This window comes from Papio anubis, chromosome 16, assembly GCF_008728515.1.
Source record: "Papio anubis isolate 15944 chromosome 16, Panubis1.0, whole genome shotgun sequence".
NCBI lineage: Eukaryota > Metazoa > Chordata > Mammalia > Primates > Cercopithecidae > Papio > Papio anubis.
The window spans coordinates 89013218-89027289 of NC_044991.1; the positions used below are offsets into that span (position 1 = coordinate 89013218).

The following is a 14072-nucleotide window of genomic DNA, read 5'->3' on the forward strand; positions in this document are numbered from 1 at the left end:
AAATGGACAGGAGTCCGTGAGGACCTCCTGGGGGTGGGGGGGGCGGGGGGCGCGGCCCTTGATGGACAGCTGGGGTCCACACAGGCGCAGAGGGAGGCAGATGTCTGCCAGGCCCACAGTGAGGCCAGGCATCTTGCCCAGGGCAGGAGGGCAGTGGACAGCCAGCCTGCCATCCGTCCTGCCAGGTCCCCTGGACCCCTCACGCCCCGTCACTGCCCAGTGACCGTTTTCCACTACTGTCCCCCGCAGCGCCAGAGAACGAGCTCTCAGGGCTCGGGAACTCACCCAGGCTCTCAGCATTTCTCAAACTGCCCAGGGAAAGACACCGCCGTACTGATGATTTTTTAACTAAAAAGGGCTCTAATCGGGAAGCGGCACTTCCTCTAACCCCTCGTAACTGCGTGGGGGCCTATATTATAAGTTTTGAAATTAATGTCATTTTAAAATATTAAAAAGCAGGGAAATCTACATGCTGCAGATGAAGTCAAAGAGACCTTCATCTATACAGCACTGAGTTTTTGCTTAAATAGATTATTCTATTAGTGGGCCCCGTTTATTTATTTATTTTATTTCTGTGCCGGTGGAAGTTCCCCGGAGGTTAATGCACAGATGGCACTAGATACTTGAAAGTCGTCTGAATATTAAGAATTTAAATCTCTAGCCTCAGTGATTTGAGCAGAAAGCCAATTATGGGGCTGAATTAGTTTTCAAATTAAACTGCAATTGAAGGCTTGTGAAATTAAACCTTTAAGGCGCATGGCAGCGTTGGTACATGAATTCCAAGAAAGAGCCGAGCCTGGCAGCCTCCGCTGTCTCCCCCTCTACCTGTTAGCGCGATTCACAAGGAGGTGTCCAGCATCTCCCGCATGAAAGACGAGGCTGCTCCTCACCTGCAGCCAGGGAGGGGACGCTGTCCTGACTCGCTGCTTCGTTGGTGGGGAAATATTCACGTCTGTCTACTGGGGGAGAAAGAGGTGGGAAGAGGCCTCCGGAGAAAGCCCTACAAATACAAAGACGGTTACCTTCTCGATCTCAAAGCCCATGGGGCAGGAGAACTCACCTGAGCACCCCCGGTTAGTGCAGATGCCACTGGGTGACCATACCTCGGCAGAGGGCACAGCTGAGGGACTGCTGGCCGCATCTTTCCTGTGGGGAACCCAGTTTCTACAGCTTTACAGCCTCTGTGGAATGGAGCCCACAGGGCTCGCACTCGAGCGTGGCCCAGATCCTGCGTCACTGGAGAAGTGAGAGGGTCAGTGGGGACATGGGGGTCCAGGTTCCCACCTTCCCAGACACCAGAGCCAGCCCCGCTCACAGCACAGGAAGGAGGCCAGAGGGACAGGGCAGCTCTAGGTGCAGAGGAGGAACCGAGGCTTCCAGAGGTGAAATGAGGGTTCGCAGCATGAGGCTGGGACGGCTGCCCTAGTGCTGCGCACGCCCTGGTCTCCAAAGTCACCCAGGGCCACGGAGACTCCCGTGGATGGAAAGAGGCTGCCGTCTACTCCCAGCCTTGCCAGCGGGGGTTTCCGGACACTGCCTGCCTCAGCTTCAGCTCAGCCCCTGGGCGGGTGGACTGGAGCCCCCGCAATTCACATCCAGAACTTCAGAATGTGACCTTATTCAAAAATAGTTCTATGCAGACATTTTGTCAAGATGAGACCAGCAGGGTGGGCCCTGAATCCAATGACCATTTTCCTTCTAACAAGAGGACAAGACACAGGCAGGGCCCAGGACGGTGGAGGCAGAGGCTGGAGTGACGTGGCCACAAGCCCAAGAACACCCAAGTTGAACGATGTCCCTGCCCCAGGAGCTGGAAGGGCCAGGGCAGGGCTGCTGGCGCTGAGCCCTGTGTGCTGGTGCCGCGTCCTGGCCTCTGGAACTGACAGGGCCAGTTCTGTTGCCTCAAGCTGCCCATCTGCGGTGCTTTGGCGCAGCAGCCCAGAAGACCAATGCAGTCCCCTTTGGGGAGAAGCCTGGGGACCCCCCCTGGTTTCACCCACTTCCCTCCCCATGCAGCCAGAAACCCCATCCATCCAATATCCCCCCACTTGGAGCCTGTGGGGGACTCAGCACATGACCCCAGAAACGCAAGAAAACACATTGCTGGGGAGGGCTCTGTGACCCGAGCCATGGGGACCCAAGCCCAAGATCCCAGGGTCCTGGTGCGGCCCCTGTGGCTCAGGGACTCCAGACACGAGGGGCCCATGGATCCAGTGAGGTCAGGGGCGCGGCGGCTCCCTCTCCAGGACACACTCACTCGACTCCCAGAGCCAAGCCCTTTCACCAGCACGGACGGCACCCATGACAGGACTGAGGGGGAGGTGGCCCCAGCTTCCCGGGCAGACCCTTATGAGACAAACCCGATTATCTCCACCCATCATTCCCTCCTGAATCCGCTGACAAACCAGCCCTGGTGAGTTCGCTGCGGCCTCCCAGGGCACGGCCAAGCACAGCAGTTGTCCTGTTGCCCTTGACCCCTGGCCATGGTCCTCTCTGGGGCTGCTCTCCTGCCCTGTCACCCACCTGGGCCCTGGCTTTCTCTCCAGTCCTCTGTGCAGCAGAGCTTCCAGGGCTCTGTGCCACACCTGGAGGATTTTCTGCCTAATCCACCCCTGAGTGGATTCAAGGCACCCTTGTGACCTTCAATCTGCGTGTGCCCAGACCTCATGCCCCGACCCCTGCCTGGCCTCTCCCTGTGCTCCCACCCCTGCCCCTGCCCCGCAACAGCTCTGCCAGGTACCCCTCCCAGACGCCCTGCATCCCTCGCTGCACTCAGCGGAAGGCAGTGAGCTGACTTCCTGGCTAGTTAGTGTAGGTGATGGACTGACTTCCTGGCTGGTTAGTGTAGGTGACGGACTGACTTCCTGGCTGGTTAGTGTAGGTGACGGACTGACTTCCTGGCTGGTTAGTGTAGGTGACGTGCTGACTTCCTGGCTGGTTAGTGTAGGTGACGTGCTGACTTCCTGGCTGGTTAGTGTAGACGGGCCATTCCGGCTGGTTAGTGTAGGTGACGACCCACTCTGCCGGCGGCGAGGTGACGGGACTGACTTCCCGGCTGGTTAGTGTAGGTGACGCTGACTTCCTGGCTGGTTAGTGTAGTACTGCCACCTCCTGGCTGGTTAGTGTAGGTGACGGGCTGACTTACTGGCTGGTTAGTGTAGGTTGATGGGCTGACTTCCTGGCTGGTTAGTGTAGGTGATGAGCTGACTTCCTGGCTGATTAGCGTAGGTGACGTGCCACCTCCTGGCTAAGGTGTAGGTGAGGGACTTCCCTGGCTGGTTACTGCAGGATAGCCAGTTTGCTTCCTGAATAGTTAGTATAGATAATGGTTGGCTTCCTGGACTGGTTAGTGTAGATGATACCTGACATCCTGGCTGGTTAGTGTATGTAATGGGTTAGTTTCCTGGGCTAGTTAGTGTAGATGATAGCTGGCTTCCTGGCTGGTTTGTGTATGTAATAGGTTAGTTTCCTGGGCTGCTGCTGCAGGTGTGGTCAGAATCCTATTTTTATATTTGGTCTGGTCATTGCTCGTGTTTATACTGAACATCTTCGTAGTGCCTGGGATTATACGGTACCCTGTCACCGCCAGCATCCTGGTCCTGAGGTTGTCAAGGGACAAGTGTTTCCTGCCCGGAGGACCCTCAGTGGTTCTGCTGTGGCCACACCACCCCCTGGCATGGGGTATTTTGTTTATGAGCTTCAGCCCCTGGGGTATACACAATGGAGGTCTCAATGCTTGGCACAGAGTGGATGTTCAGTAAATATGTGTTCCAGGCCCCACTCTGCTCTCAGAAACGATGTCAACTTGGACAGCCAGGGTTTTCCACACCTGCGATTTGTTCCTTAGGATAAGCTCCTAGCAGTGGATTTGCTGAGCGGGCACATTTTGAAGGGTTTTGTGTATGCACAACCAAACCACCTCCAAGAAGCTGAGGCCGCCCCTCCCCCCAGAGGCCATGGAAGGTGCCAGCTGCTCTCTGTGCCATCACGATTAGGTACCATCATTATTTTAAAGTAGCTTTTGCACATTTGACATGTGGAAAATGTCTTCCTTTCATTTCTTTGATCAATAATAAAGTTGGTTTTAAAAAGGAGGAGAAGCAGCAGAAAGCCCATCTGTGTTAAAGAGGTAGGATCCGGCCCCTTTGGCGAGAGGGCTGCACCCCAGCATTCCAGCCGGTGTGTTGGGTGTGGGACGGTCGGTGACTTCTCTGCATTTTGCCTTTGAATGTTTCCCAGTGAGCGTGTGCTAGTTACCATGAGTGTATTCTATTTCTGCATCCAGAAAAGAATTCTCAAAAGCATATCATTTGGCCTTAAAAAGCAGATTCCTGAACGTAGTAAAAGGCAAAAAAAGGTAGATGCTTAGATGTAGCATGTTTCTGTAGTTAGCCAGAAAGCAGTGAGCAGTCCTTGTGGCCAGAGAGTGGGATCCTGAGCCACCTCCCAAGGAGGAGCCCTGCCATCGCCCTTTCCCGGGAAGGGGACGATGCAGATGGCTGGGGTGGGTTCTTAAGAGCAGTGTCCATCCTCAGGAAGTATCCAGTGAGGAACCAGCAGGAGAGAGACGGACAGAGCAGGCCAGCATCTCGACTCCCAAACCCACAATGGGCCATAAACCCTGCTGTTGTCAGCCTTAAGGCAAACCAGGCGGGTATCCCTCCATGCTAAGCGGTGTCCTCCATGCTAAGCAGTGTCCTCCATGCTGGGCGGGTGTCCCCTCCACACTGGCCGGGTGTCCCTCCACTCTGGGCAGGTGTCCTCCTCCCTGGCCGGCCAGGTGCTTTCCTCCTGTGCTGGGGCTGCCTCTCCTCTTGTCACCTGGTTTCCCACCATGTATTCCAGGTGCACACACACCTGTTTCCAGAACACTCGCTCTGGGCGCATGCACGTTTGACTCTGAGCCTGGGATTTCGAAGCCTCTGCTCTTCCTTCCTGAAACACTGACACCCTGGCTTTACCAGTCCAGGCACTGGGTCAGAAGCAGGGGACCTCCCCTCAAAGAGCTTATGATAGGCCGGGCGCGGTGGCTCATGCCTGTAATCCCAGCACTTTGGGAGGCCAAAGCAGGCGGATCACCTAAGCCCAGGAGTTCAAGACCAGCCTGACCAACATGGAGAAACCCTGTCTCTACTAAAAATACAAAAATCAGTCGGGCATGTTGGTGCATGCCCGTGATCACAGCTACTTGGGAGTCTGAGGCAGGGGAATCAGTTGAACCCAGGAGGTGAAGGCTGCAGTGAACCAAGATTATGCCACTGCACTCCAGCCTGGGCAACAGAGTCAAAAAAAAGAGCGAGAGCTTATGATAAAATTGAGCCCAAGTAAACTGGGGGTTCCTGGATGCCCATCACATTCTCCTCCTCCCCACAGGCCTCTCCTCCTGTGCCCTGGAGCTGGCCAACTGCTCAAAGTGTGGGATTTGCCTCCTGAGGCAGGAGGCGAGCAGAGGAGGGCACCATGGCATGGGTTTAAAGCCATTACTGTCTTGAGTTAATGAAGAGCTAATGTGATAAAAGCCACTATGAGTTTCTAATGAGCAGCCCTTTCCATGGGGGAGAGGGGGGCGCTCAAACTAAGGCAGCTCACCAGGTGCGATGCACCTGCCAAGGTGAGCTGAGTTTCGATGCTCCGGCCGTCTCAGAATGTCCAGGCTCTTCTCTGTGAGGAAGACATTCTATTTTTGCAAAAACTCCACCAGCTGGAAATGGGGATATTGTTGTTTGCATCAGATGTAAAGGGTGCAATTATTTGTAACCAAAAAGCAGGCAGAGACTTGGACCCCTGATCAATATCTGATTAGTGCTTGGTTAATGAGCATAAACCACAGAATGGATCGGCCCCTCAAGTCAGACACATGGAGTTTCCACGCTGGAGGACTCGGGTCTGGGCCACCAGCTCATCCCATGGTGGGGGTGCAGGGGGGATTCGTCCACACCAGGACCCTTCCCAGGGCGGGCATCCTGGGGCCGTCTGTGTTCCCTGGTACAGGGACGTGGGAATGCTGTAGGTGGGAGGGAATTCAGGCCGAGGGAACACTCGACAGCCGTCAGCCTGAGCAGGACCTCTGAGGAGTCAGAGGGGAGGCAGCCGGGCTGGCTCCTGCCGCAGAGGCCCAGCTTCTAATGGGGCAGGGCCGACGGGTGAGAGGCACAGATAGCCTGGGAGGTGGGGACCCGGACAGTTCCACAGTACTCAGGATCATAGACAATGGGGGGAAGGGCCAGCATCTCGACTCCCAAACCCACAGCGAGCCATAAACCCCGCTGTCGTCAGCCTTAAGGCAAACCAGGCTGGTGTACCTCCATGCTGGGCAGGTGTCCTCTCCACGCTGGCTGGGTGTCCCTCCATGCTAAGCGGTGTCCTCCATGCTGGGCAGGTGTCCCCCCACGCTGGGCAGGTGTCCCTCCACGCTGGCTGGGTGTCCCTCCACACTGGGCGGGTGTCCCTCCACGCTGGGCGGGTGTCCCCCCACGCTGGGCGGGTGTCCCCCCACGCTGGGCGGGTGTCCCTCCACGCTGGCTGGGTGTCCCTCCACACTGGGCGGGTGTCCCCCCACGCTGGGCGGGTGTCCCCCCACGCTGGGCGGGTGTCCCTCCACGCTGGCTGGGTGTCCCTCCACACTGGGCGGGTGTCCCCCCACGCTGGGCGGGTGTCCCCCCACACTGGGCGGGTGTCCCCCCACGCTGGCTGGGTGTCCCTCCACGCTGGGCGGGTGTCCCTCCACGCTGGGCGGGTGTCCCCCCACACTGGGCAGGTGTCCTCCTCCCTGGCCGGCCGGGTGCTTTCCTCCTGTGCTGGGGGTGCCTCTCTTCTTATTGCCTGGTTCCCCACCGTGTATTCCTGGGGAGAGGGCAGGAGATGGGGAGCTCTGCGCACACGTGGGGAAGCCCCATCCCAGCCAGGCACACCTGGCCCCCACTGAGCCACGCCTCCGGCCGTGGCACCCGCAGCTCACAGGCTGTGGTGGACACACAGAGCCTCTAAATGTGGCAAATGTGGCAAGTGCCTTCAAGGAGCTCAACTTACTGAATGAAGGACTGGCCTTTATTCTGAGACTAAGTCTTTCCTGTGATTTTAGTGGTAAAATATTATTTTCCTTTCATGAAACATTTGAGCTAGATGTGTACTTTAAAGTCTTCCCTTGGTAGAACTAGAAGTTGGCAACCCTATATTGGTTCCCCTGTGTTTTTAAAGACCAACGTTGTCCCTGAAATCCAATAAAAGAGCGTACAGTAGGGGTCGCCAAACCCAGATCAGCACCTGCTTCTGTGAATGGTGTGATGGGAACACAGCCGTGCCCATGGCTGGACGCATCCTCTCAGGCTGTTTCTGTGCAGCATTGAGGAGTTGGGACAGAGAATGTGTGACTGCAAAGCCTGACATACGTACTGCCTGGCCCTTTACAGAAAGTGTCTGCTGGACCCTGGAGGAGAGTGTGGCTGCTTTCAGTCTGGCTCTAGCAGAGCTCACTGGACCCAGCCACGTTCCTCCTCGTGAGACTCAGTTTCCCCATCTGTCAGAAAAGGAGGTGGCCACAGTCAGGGTTCCAAACGTCTGTTTCCAGCCACCGTCTGACTTCCCATTCCACACATCCCACCTGGCCCCTCCTCAATGCCAAGCCCTCTCTCCTCCACGTCCTGGTCCCCAAGCCTCCAAGGGGTCTTGGTGCTCCTCCATACATGAGATCACACAGCAGCGGGCCCCTCCTGCCGAGGGATTGGCGGGGGAGGACCTCCTGCCTGGCCTTCCAGAACTGGAGAGTCCTTCAGGACAGATCAGCTGGAAACGCCATCCCGCATTCCGTCCCGAGTGGGGAGAGCTTGGCCCCAGTGGGCAGGGGGTTCACGTGATATCGTGAGGTTATCTGAGCCCCGTGGAGGCGGAGGAGAGGGGCATTTGTGGTGGGAGGTTCTCAGCCATTCTGATAAAGTGATTTCTCAGTGACGTGATGGACCAGGGCAGGCCCTCAAAGGGAGCACGCGGGTCTCTGCCTCACAGCGGATCAGTAATCCTGAGGTGCTGATGAGTCCTGGGCTGACTCGCTATCCCTCCACCTCCCCCAGCCAGTAGGGCTGAGTGGAGAAGAGCTCCATGCCCAGATCCTGGACCCCAGCCCTGCTCCACCACTGTCCGATGTGTGATTGGCCCGAGTTCCTGCACATTGGCAACAGACCGCCTGTGAGATTTCTCTGAGACGTGACAAACCCATTCACAAGAGGCCCTCGGGCCAGCTGGGCGCAGGGTGGGGGCCCAGGAATGGCGGTGAGGGGCTGGGGCAGGGTGAGGAAGAGACCAAGGCAGTCAGAAGGGCTCCACATCCCCATCCAGCCCGAGAGACCATCATTCTCATAAACCAGGCCGGCCGTGCTGCTTTCAGTGAGTACAACAGACGGCGCCTGGTCCCTTCTTCCCTCACTGGTCAGGGCTTTGCTTCTCTCCCTCCACCTTCTCCATGTCCCTACCATCATCCTGCCACCCCCACCATCACAGCTGCAGGGCCCCTTTCTGTGCCAGGCACGTGGATCCTCACAGGTTTCACAGACGAAAACGCCGGGGGCCGCGGGTGGAGGGAAACAGTGAGTGCTTCGGGAAGCTGGAGTGGTTTCTCCCTTTGACTTTCTGAACCAGATGAGCCAAATGCAGTCACCACCAACCCCATGACTTTCCCAGCGCTGCCCTGTCGTAGAGATGGGTGGTTTCAAATAGTGCCTGATGCGCCAACGTTGGCCTCACCTGCTCGGGGATGACTGGCTTGACGAAGGCTGAACATCAGTAACGCTGCCCTGGTCAGACCCACCGTCCACTTTGCAAATGAAATTCTGCAGGCGTTTGTTCGGATGTTTTCATAAGCAGCTTTAAAACCCTCACAAGGCAAAGTTATTTTTGTTTATACAAGTCATATTCCTTAGATGTACCAGTATATTTATCCTTTATATAAACATTATGTATATGTATATTTATGGGAGCTATGTGCGTGTGTGTGTGTGTGTGTGTGTGTACCTATGAGAGAGAGAGACAGAGACAGAGCTCCTCATATCTTTCTGCATTTCCGAGGTGCCCTCTAGAATCATTTTCCTTCCACCTGAAAACAACCTTAATATTTCCTCTAGTGTGGGTCTCCAGGTGGTAATTTTTTTGTTTTATCATTTATCACATTTAGTGTCTATTTTTCACTTTTATTTTTGAAAGTTTTTTTCACTGAGTAATGAACTCCAGGTTCCTCGTGAGTTCCTCGTGTTCCATTGTTTTCTAGCTTCCATCGGTCCTATTGAGAAGTCAGCTTGAAGTCTTCTCATTGCCACGTTGAAAGTTTTGTGCTCTTTTAAAAAGGAGGCTGTGTGTGATGTTATCCCTCTCCATGAATGATTTATTTCTGCTGCTAGTAGGGGACACTGACAACCACAGAGAACCTCAGCCTGAGCAGTTAGCTCTGTGCGTGTGTTAGGACTGTTTCTTCCCAGTTCACCCTCGCTCCTAGGGTGCTGCACTTCCAGGTTTCCCTCTTAGGAAAATGCAGAGGAAAGCCAGCACAGAGGCACGGGGCTGTCTCTTTAGAGGGGAGCATGGTTGGGACCAGGCTTGTTGTGCTCTAAAGTAGTGGGGACATCGTGATGGGGGCAAGGATCATCAGGGTGAGGTCCCCAGTTCCAGAGGCTGACGGTCACCAGGCCGTGGCCCCTCCCACCCGTTTGCTCACCACATAAATGCATCTATTTTATTGACCTATAATTCACATGCCGTACTCTCTAACGTGCTCCTGCCTCTGCTGGCGTTTCTGTGTTTTCATGAAACGTGTCTGCTTGGAGAATTTTGCATTCAGTAGAAGCTGAAAGCTGAAGCAAACTCCTAGTCCGACACACCCAAGGTTCCCCTGCATCCCAGCTGGGCTTGTCCTGCCTGGGTGGAAGGCCAGAGTGCGGGTCTTCTCTGCAGGGCTGCAGAGGGAGGGCGAGGTGGGGGAGGGGTGGAGGGGGGATACTCCCTGCCTGCTCTGGGGTCCTGGAAATAAGTAGTAGCTTCGGGCTCCTCGCAGACCCTGCCTCCTGAGTGTGAGGCTGCCCTGCACGCTAGGCTTCTGGCATAGTCTGGCAAATGTCCGGCAGGGCATCTGCGTGCCAGGTCACAGGGACAGCACGGACCCAGCCCCACCCTTGTGGCTGTAATCCCACAGAGGACACAGACATTAAGCAGACACACAGCTGTTTCAATGCAGGTGAGATGAGGATGCACAGGGCCCCATGACTAAGTCCAGAGGGCCAGGAAGGGGTTTTGGGGATGAGGAGGAGTCGGCCAGGTGGAGGAGAGGGAAGAACGTTCCAGATGCAGAATAGATTGTGCAAGATCCCAGGGCTGGTGTGGTGAGAGTCCTTCATCTCATGCACACAGGAATGAGCACCTCGGGTCTCTCTAAGGGCCCCCCACATGACCAGCAGCCCCGTCAGCCAGGGCAGGGGAGGCACTGTGCGGGCAGAGGCTGCGCCATCCCCAGGGCCCAGCAAGGCGCCAGCAGCCCTCCTCTGTGCATGAACACTGCAGGGCCAGGCACTTGAGCTTTCAGGGTTCTGGGGCATCTCAGGCAGCCACTAGGATGAGCTGAGCACACGTGTGCAGAGCCGGGGCAGGAACACCGGAAGGTAGCGGGCAGAGTCCAGCACCAGGACTTCCAGGTGGGAGAGCCCGCCGTGCCAGCATCAGGAGACAGCAGTTAGGAGCTCGCAGAGAGGGGCCTCCACCGGGCACAGTGCTAGCTCAGAGTTGGTGCTCATTAGGCAGTGACTAAAGCCCCCACCCACCACTGCTCCCAGCAGAACTTGGTCCGCAGACCTGGGGATGCCCTGAGGCCACAGGGTGGGGTGTGCTGATGCAGTCCCTCCCCAGGGCAGGAAAGGCTGCTCGGCCAAGGGGAAGCCAAATGCCATTCTCAGGAAGTGGGGAACGTACCAGTGTGCACCGTAGACCTCAACCCCAATGTGTCCATGGGGAAACTGAGGCACCAAGCTGAGAGAGCACGTGGGCAGCTCACTGAGCCCCTCTGAAATGCCAGCGGCCCCCAGTCCCACGGCACCCCCAGATGTGCTCCATCTGACTGAGTCCTGTAGGCACAGCCTCCCTGCTAAGCGGTCCCTTCTAGGTTTGTTTTCCACTGTGTCCTCTGCGGTGTTTATCATACAGCTTCTGTGTATCCAGACCTATACCAGGCCCTGCTTCAGTGCCTCTGAGTCCCTCCCTTTAAGCCCAGCCAGGCTGGGTTCTATGTGGGAGTGGAGGCAACTTGGAGGCACTGTCGGGACATCAGGCCACCCGGCTCCAGGCCTGGTCTGCTGCCCCATGCTCTGGAAGCTTAGAGAAGTTCTTCCTCCTCTGAGGCCTGGTCTTTCCCCAGCTGAAAAAGGAAGAGGTCAGAGCAGATGACCTCAAAGGAACCTCAAGCTCTAGAAGAAATCCTTCCGTGATTCTATAAAGTGGGGGCAGAGTCAGCAGGTGCACTGACACCACCTCTGAGTACACCCAGAGGAAGAGGGTTCCGCTACGCCAGACTCAGGAGAGCTCTGCGGTCGAGGGGGCTCTGCCCAGGTGTGTGCGGGGGCAGCAGCCTGTGGGGCAGGCTGTCCCCATCTGAGCTGCTGTCTCTGTTCCAGGAACCTACGTGATGACGGTCACGGCCAACGATGCTGACGACAGCACCACGGCCAACGGGATGGTGCGGTACCGGATCGTGACCCAGACCCCGCAGAGCCCGTCCCAGAATATGTTCACCATCAACAGCGAGACTGGAGACATCGTCACAGTGGCGGCTGGCCTGGACCGAGAGGTGAGGCAGGGCGGGGTCTGTGTGCAGGCGGGTGAGCTCCTGGTCCCCGCAGGACGCCCACAGGACCCTCAGGGAGCCTCTCTTGTGGCACAGTCGGGGAATGATCAGAAACCTCCCCAGTGTCACTCTCTTGCCATGGGACAGATTCAGCAAAGGAGGCTCTGGAGCACTCACCTCCGGCTGCTATGGGCGAGGCCTTGTGAGATTTTTCCAGAACAGGCCCTGCTGGTGTGTGTGGCTGTGGGTGGAGGCCTCAGAAAAGCAGGGACCCCCCGCTGGGGTCTCGGGGTCTAGCCACAGCGGCACTCGGTATCTGGGGTGCTCTGACGGCCCCTCTCAGGACCTGAACACACACGCCTGCCTTGAAACCCACCCCTTCTGGACCTGGTGCCTTCGAGGAGGCCCACCCCACCTAGGCTGCGGCGGCCTGGCTGTGACGAAGGGGACATGGAAAAGCAGGGCTTTTCACACAGCCGGAAACCATCACAGCCAAATATATGGGCTGCTGGTTGGTGCTGGGTTCCATGCACCCCCACCTCCTGCACTGTCCTGCGGCCCCACGAGCCTTTTGTGACAGAGGCCTCCCTCCCGCTCTTCATCTCCAGTGCACGCCCCACTCAGAGACAGACCCCAGAGGGACGCCCTGGGCGGTGGGTGAGGTCGGGGCCTGCTTCTGCTCTGAAGCCTGCCAAGTGTAGGTGCATCTCCAGCACTGGGCCGTGTGTCCCTGGAAGATTCACCACCAGCTCCTGGGGCTGAAAGCACCCCCCCAGCAGCCCCTTGAGTCCCCAGGCGCCCAGGACAGGGCATCGCCGGCCTTCCCCATCTCCAGGTCTCGCTGTCTGGTCTCCTGTTTGCACTGTGCCCACAGAGTCAGCGTCATTCCAGACGTAATTTACCCTCTAAGGCGTTTGGCTCCCAGGAGCCAGTAGAACCATCTCGCTGGGCTCAGAGCCAGCAGGTCCTGCCCACGGGAGGCCCGTTTCCAGAGGCCACAGTGCCACTTTCTGGTAGCTCCTCAGTCTTGCTGGCCTCGACTCTCCCGCTCCGAGTCAGTGGCTTCTGAGTGCGTCACGGCCCTGGAGCTCTGGGTGCGCGGGGACCCACTGCAAGCTGGGGCTGCCAGCTGGTCACCGGGGCTTGCTGGTGTCGCTTTTAGGGCTGGGGCTGGCAAGGAAGTGGCAGGTTCTTCTTCCTGGTTTGGGGCTGTGGGCCTCCAGTTTCTACCTCAGCTCCAAAAACCAGGACTCACCTGTGGTGCCGTCTTCATCCCCGCCTTTCAGATCAACCAAAGCCAAGCTGCAGCCTGGAAAATGCCACCCGTCCCCGTCCCTGGGAAGAGCACAAAGGGGTTTTCCTGGAAATTCCTAAATCGTAAGGGGTGGTGCTCAGGATAGCACACGGGGGCAGAGAGGCCCCTCGGGAGGTAACTCTCGGCAGCGTGTGGCTTGCGGGGGAGGCGAGGCGGCCCCGGGGTCGGCAGGGGCTCAGGACTCAGACCTGCGTAGCAGGGGACATTGTCAGCCTCAGCCGTGGCGCCTTTCATCTGAGAGACGGGAGGGTGATGATGGCCTCGGACTCCAGGGATCGAGATGGAGTCGCGTGGCAGGCAGCGTGAGGGCTGGCACGGATGGCACAGGCGGGGACTTCTGATGCAGGATTTACATAAACGTTCTTAGAGTGATGTTGGCCAGAATGCCCGGGGCTCCGAGTGAGCTGCGGTCAGTCCCAGCACCTTCACCCCAGGACTGCAGGATCTGCTGAGGCCCTGCCGCCCTCCAGTGGCCAGGAACGAGCGCCCGCTGCGCTCGGACAAGGCTCTGCAGAGGAGCTGCGCCTGGCCCTGGTCCTGTCACTCAGCTAGGGAGATGATCCGTGGGCCCATGACAGAGTCAGGAGTGCTGTTAGTGAGGCCCACACAGATGTGGAAGAACCAGATACCGTCCCCTATCTCCTCTGTAGCCTGGGGTCCCCGCCTGCCCTGGTGAGAGAGGGCACCCCCCGTCTGCCCCTCCCACACACACACCTGTGCGCGGCTGGTTTCCACAGGCAGGCGCCTCTCCAGCGTGTTTGCACAGCTTTTGGCAGAGCAGGTGGTCTGACCGGAGCAGGTGCGTGCAAGCCTCTGCCCACACACTCCTGCACACGTGATGCTCCAGAGGTACAGATGGGATGGCACGGCTGCCGGCTGTGTCCAAGGAGAGGACAGGACAGCCGAGCAAGGGTCAGGCCCGTGGGCGCCAGCACCTCTGGGATG

At 57.5% G+C, this 14072-nt stretch overlaps 1 protein-coding gene across 1 annotated transcript in view; it reads left to right on the forward strand.

Moving 5' to 3' along the window:
- CDH4 (cadherin 4) overlaps positions 1-14072 on the forward strand; it is a 669406-nt gene that overhangs the window by 595779 nt on the left and 59555 nt on the right. The window contains exon 7 of the mRNA XM_021920848.2: positions 11643-11815. Coding sequence (XP_021776540.1) covers positions 11643-11815 — 173 coding nt within the window. The remainder of the gene's footprint in view (positions 1-11642; positions 11816-14072) is intronic.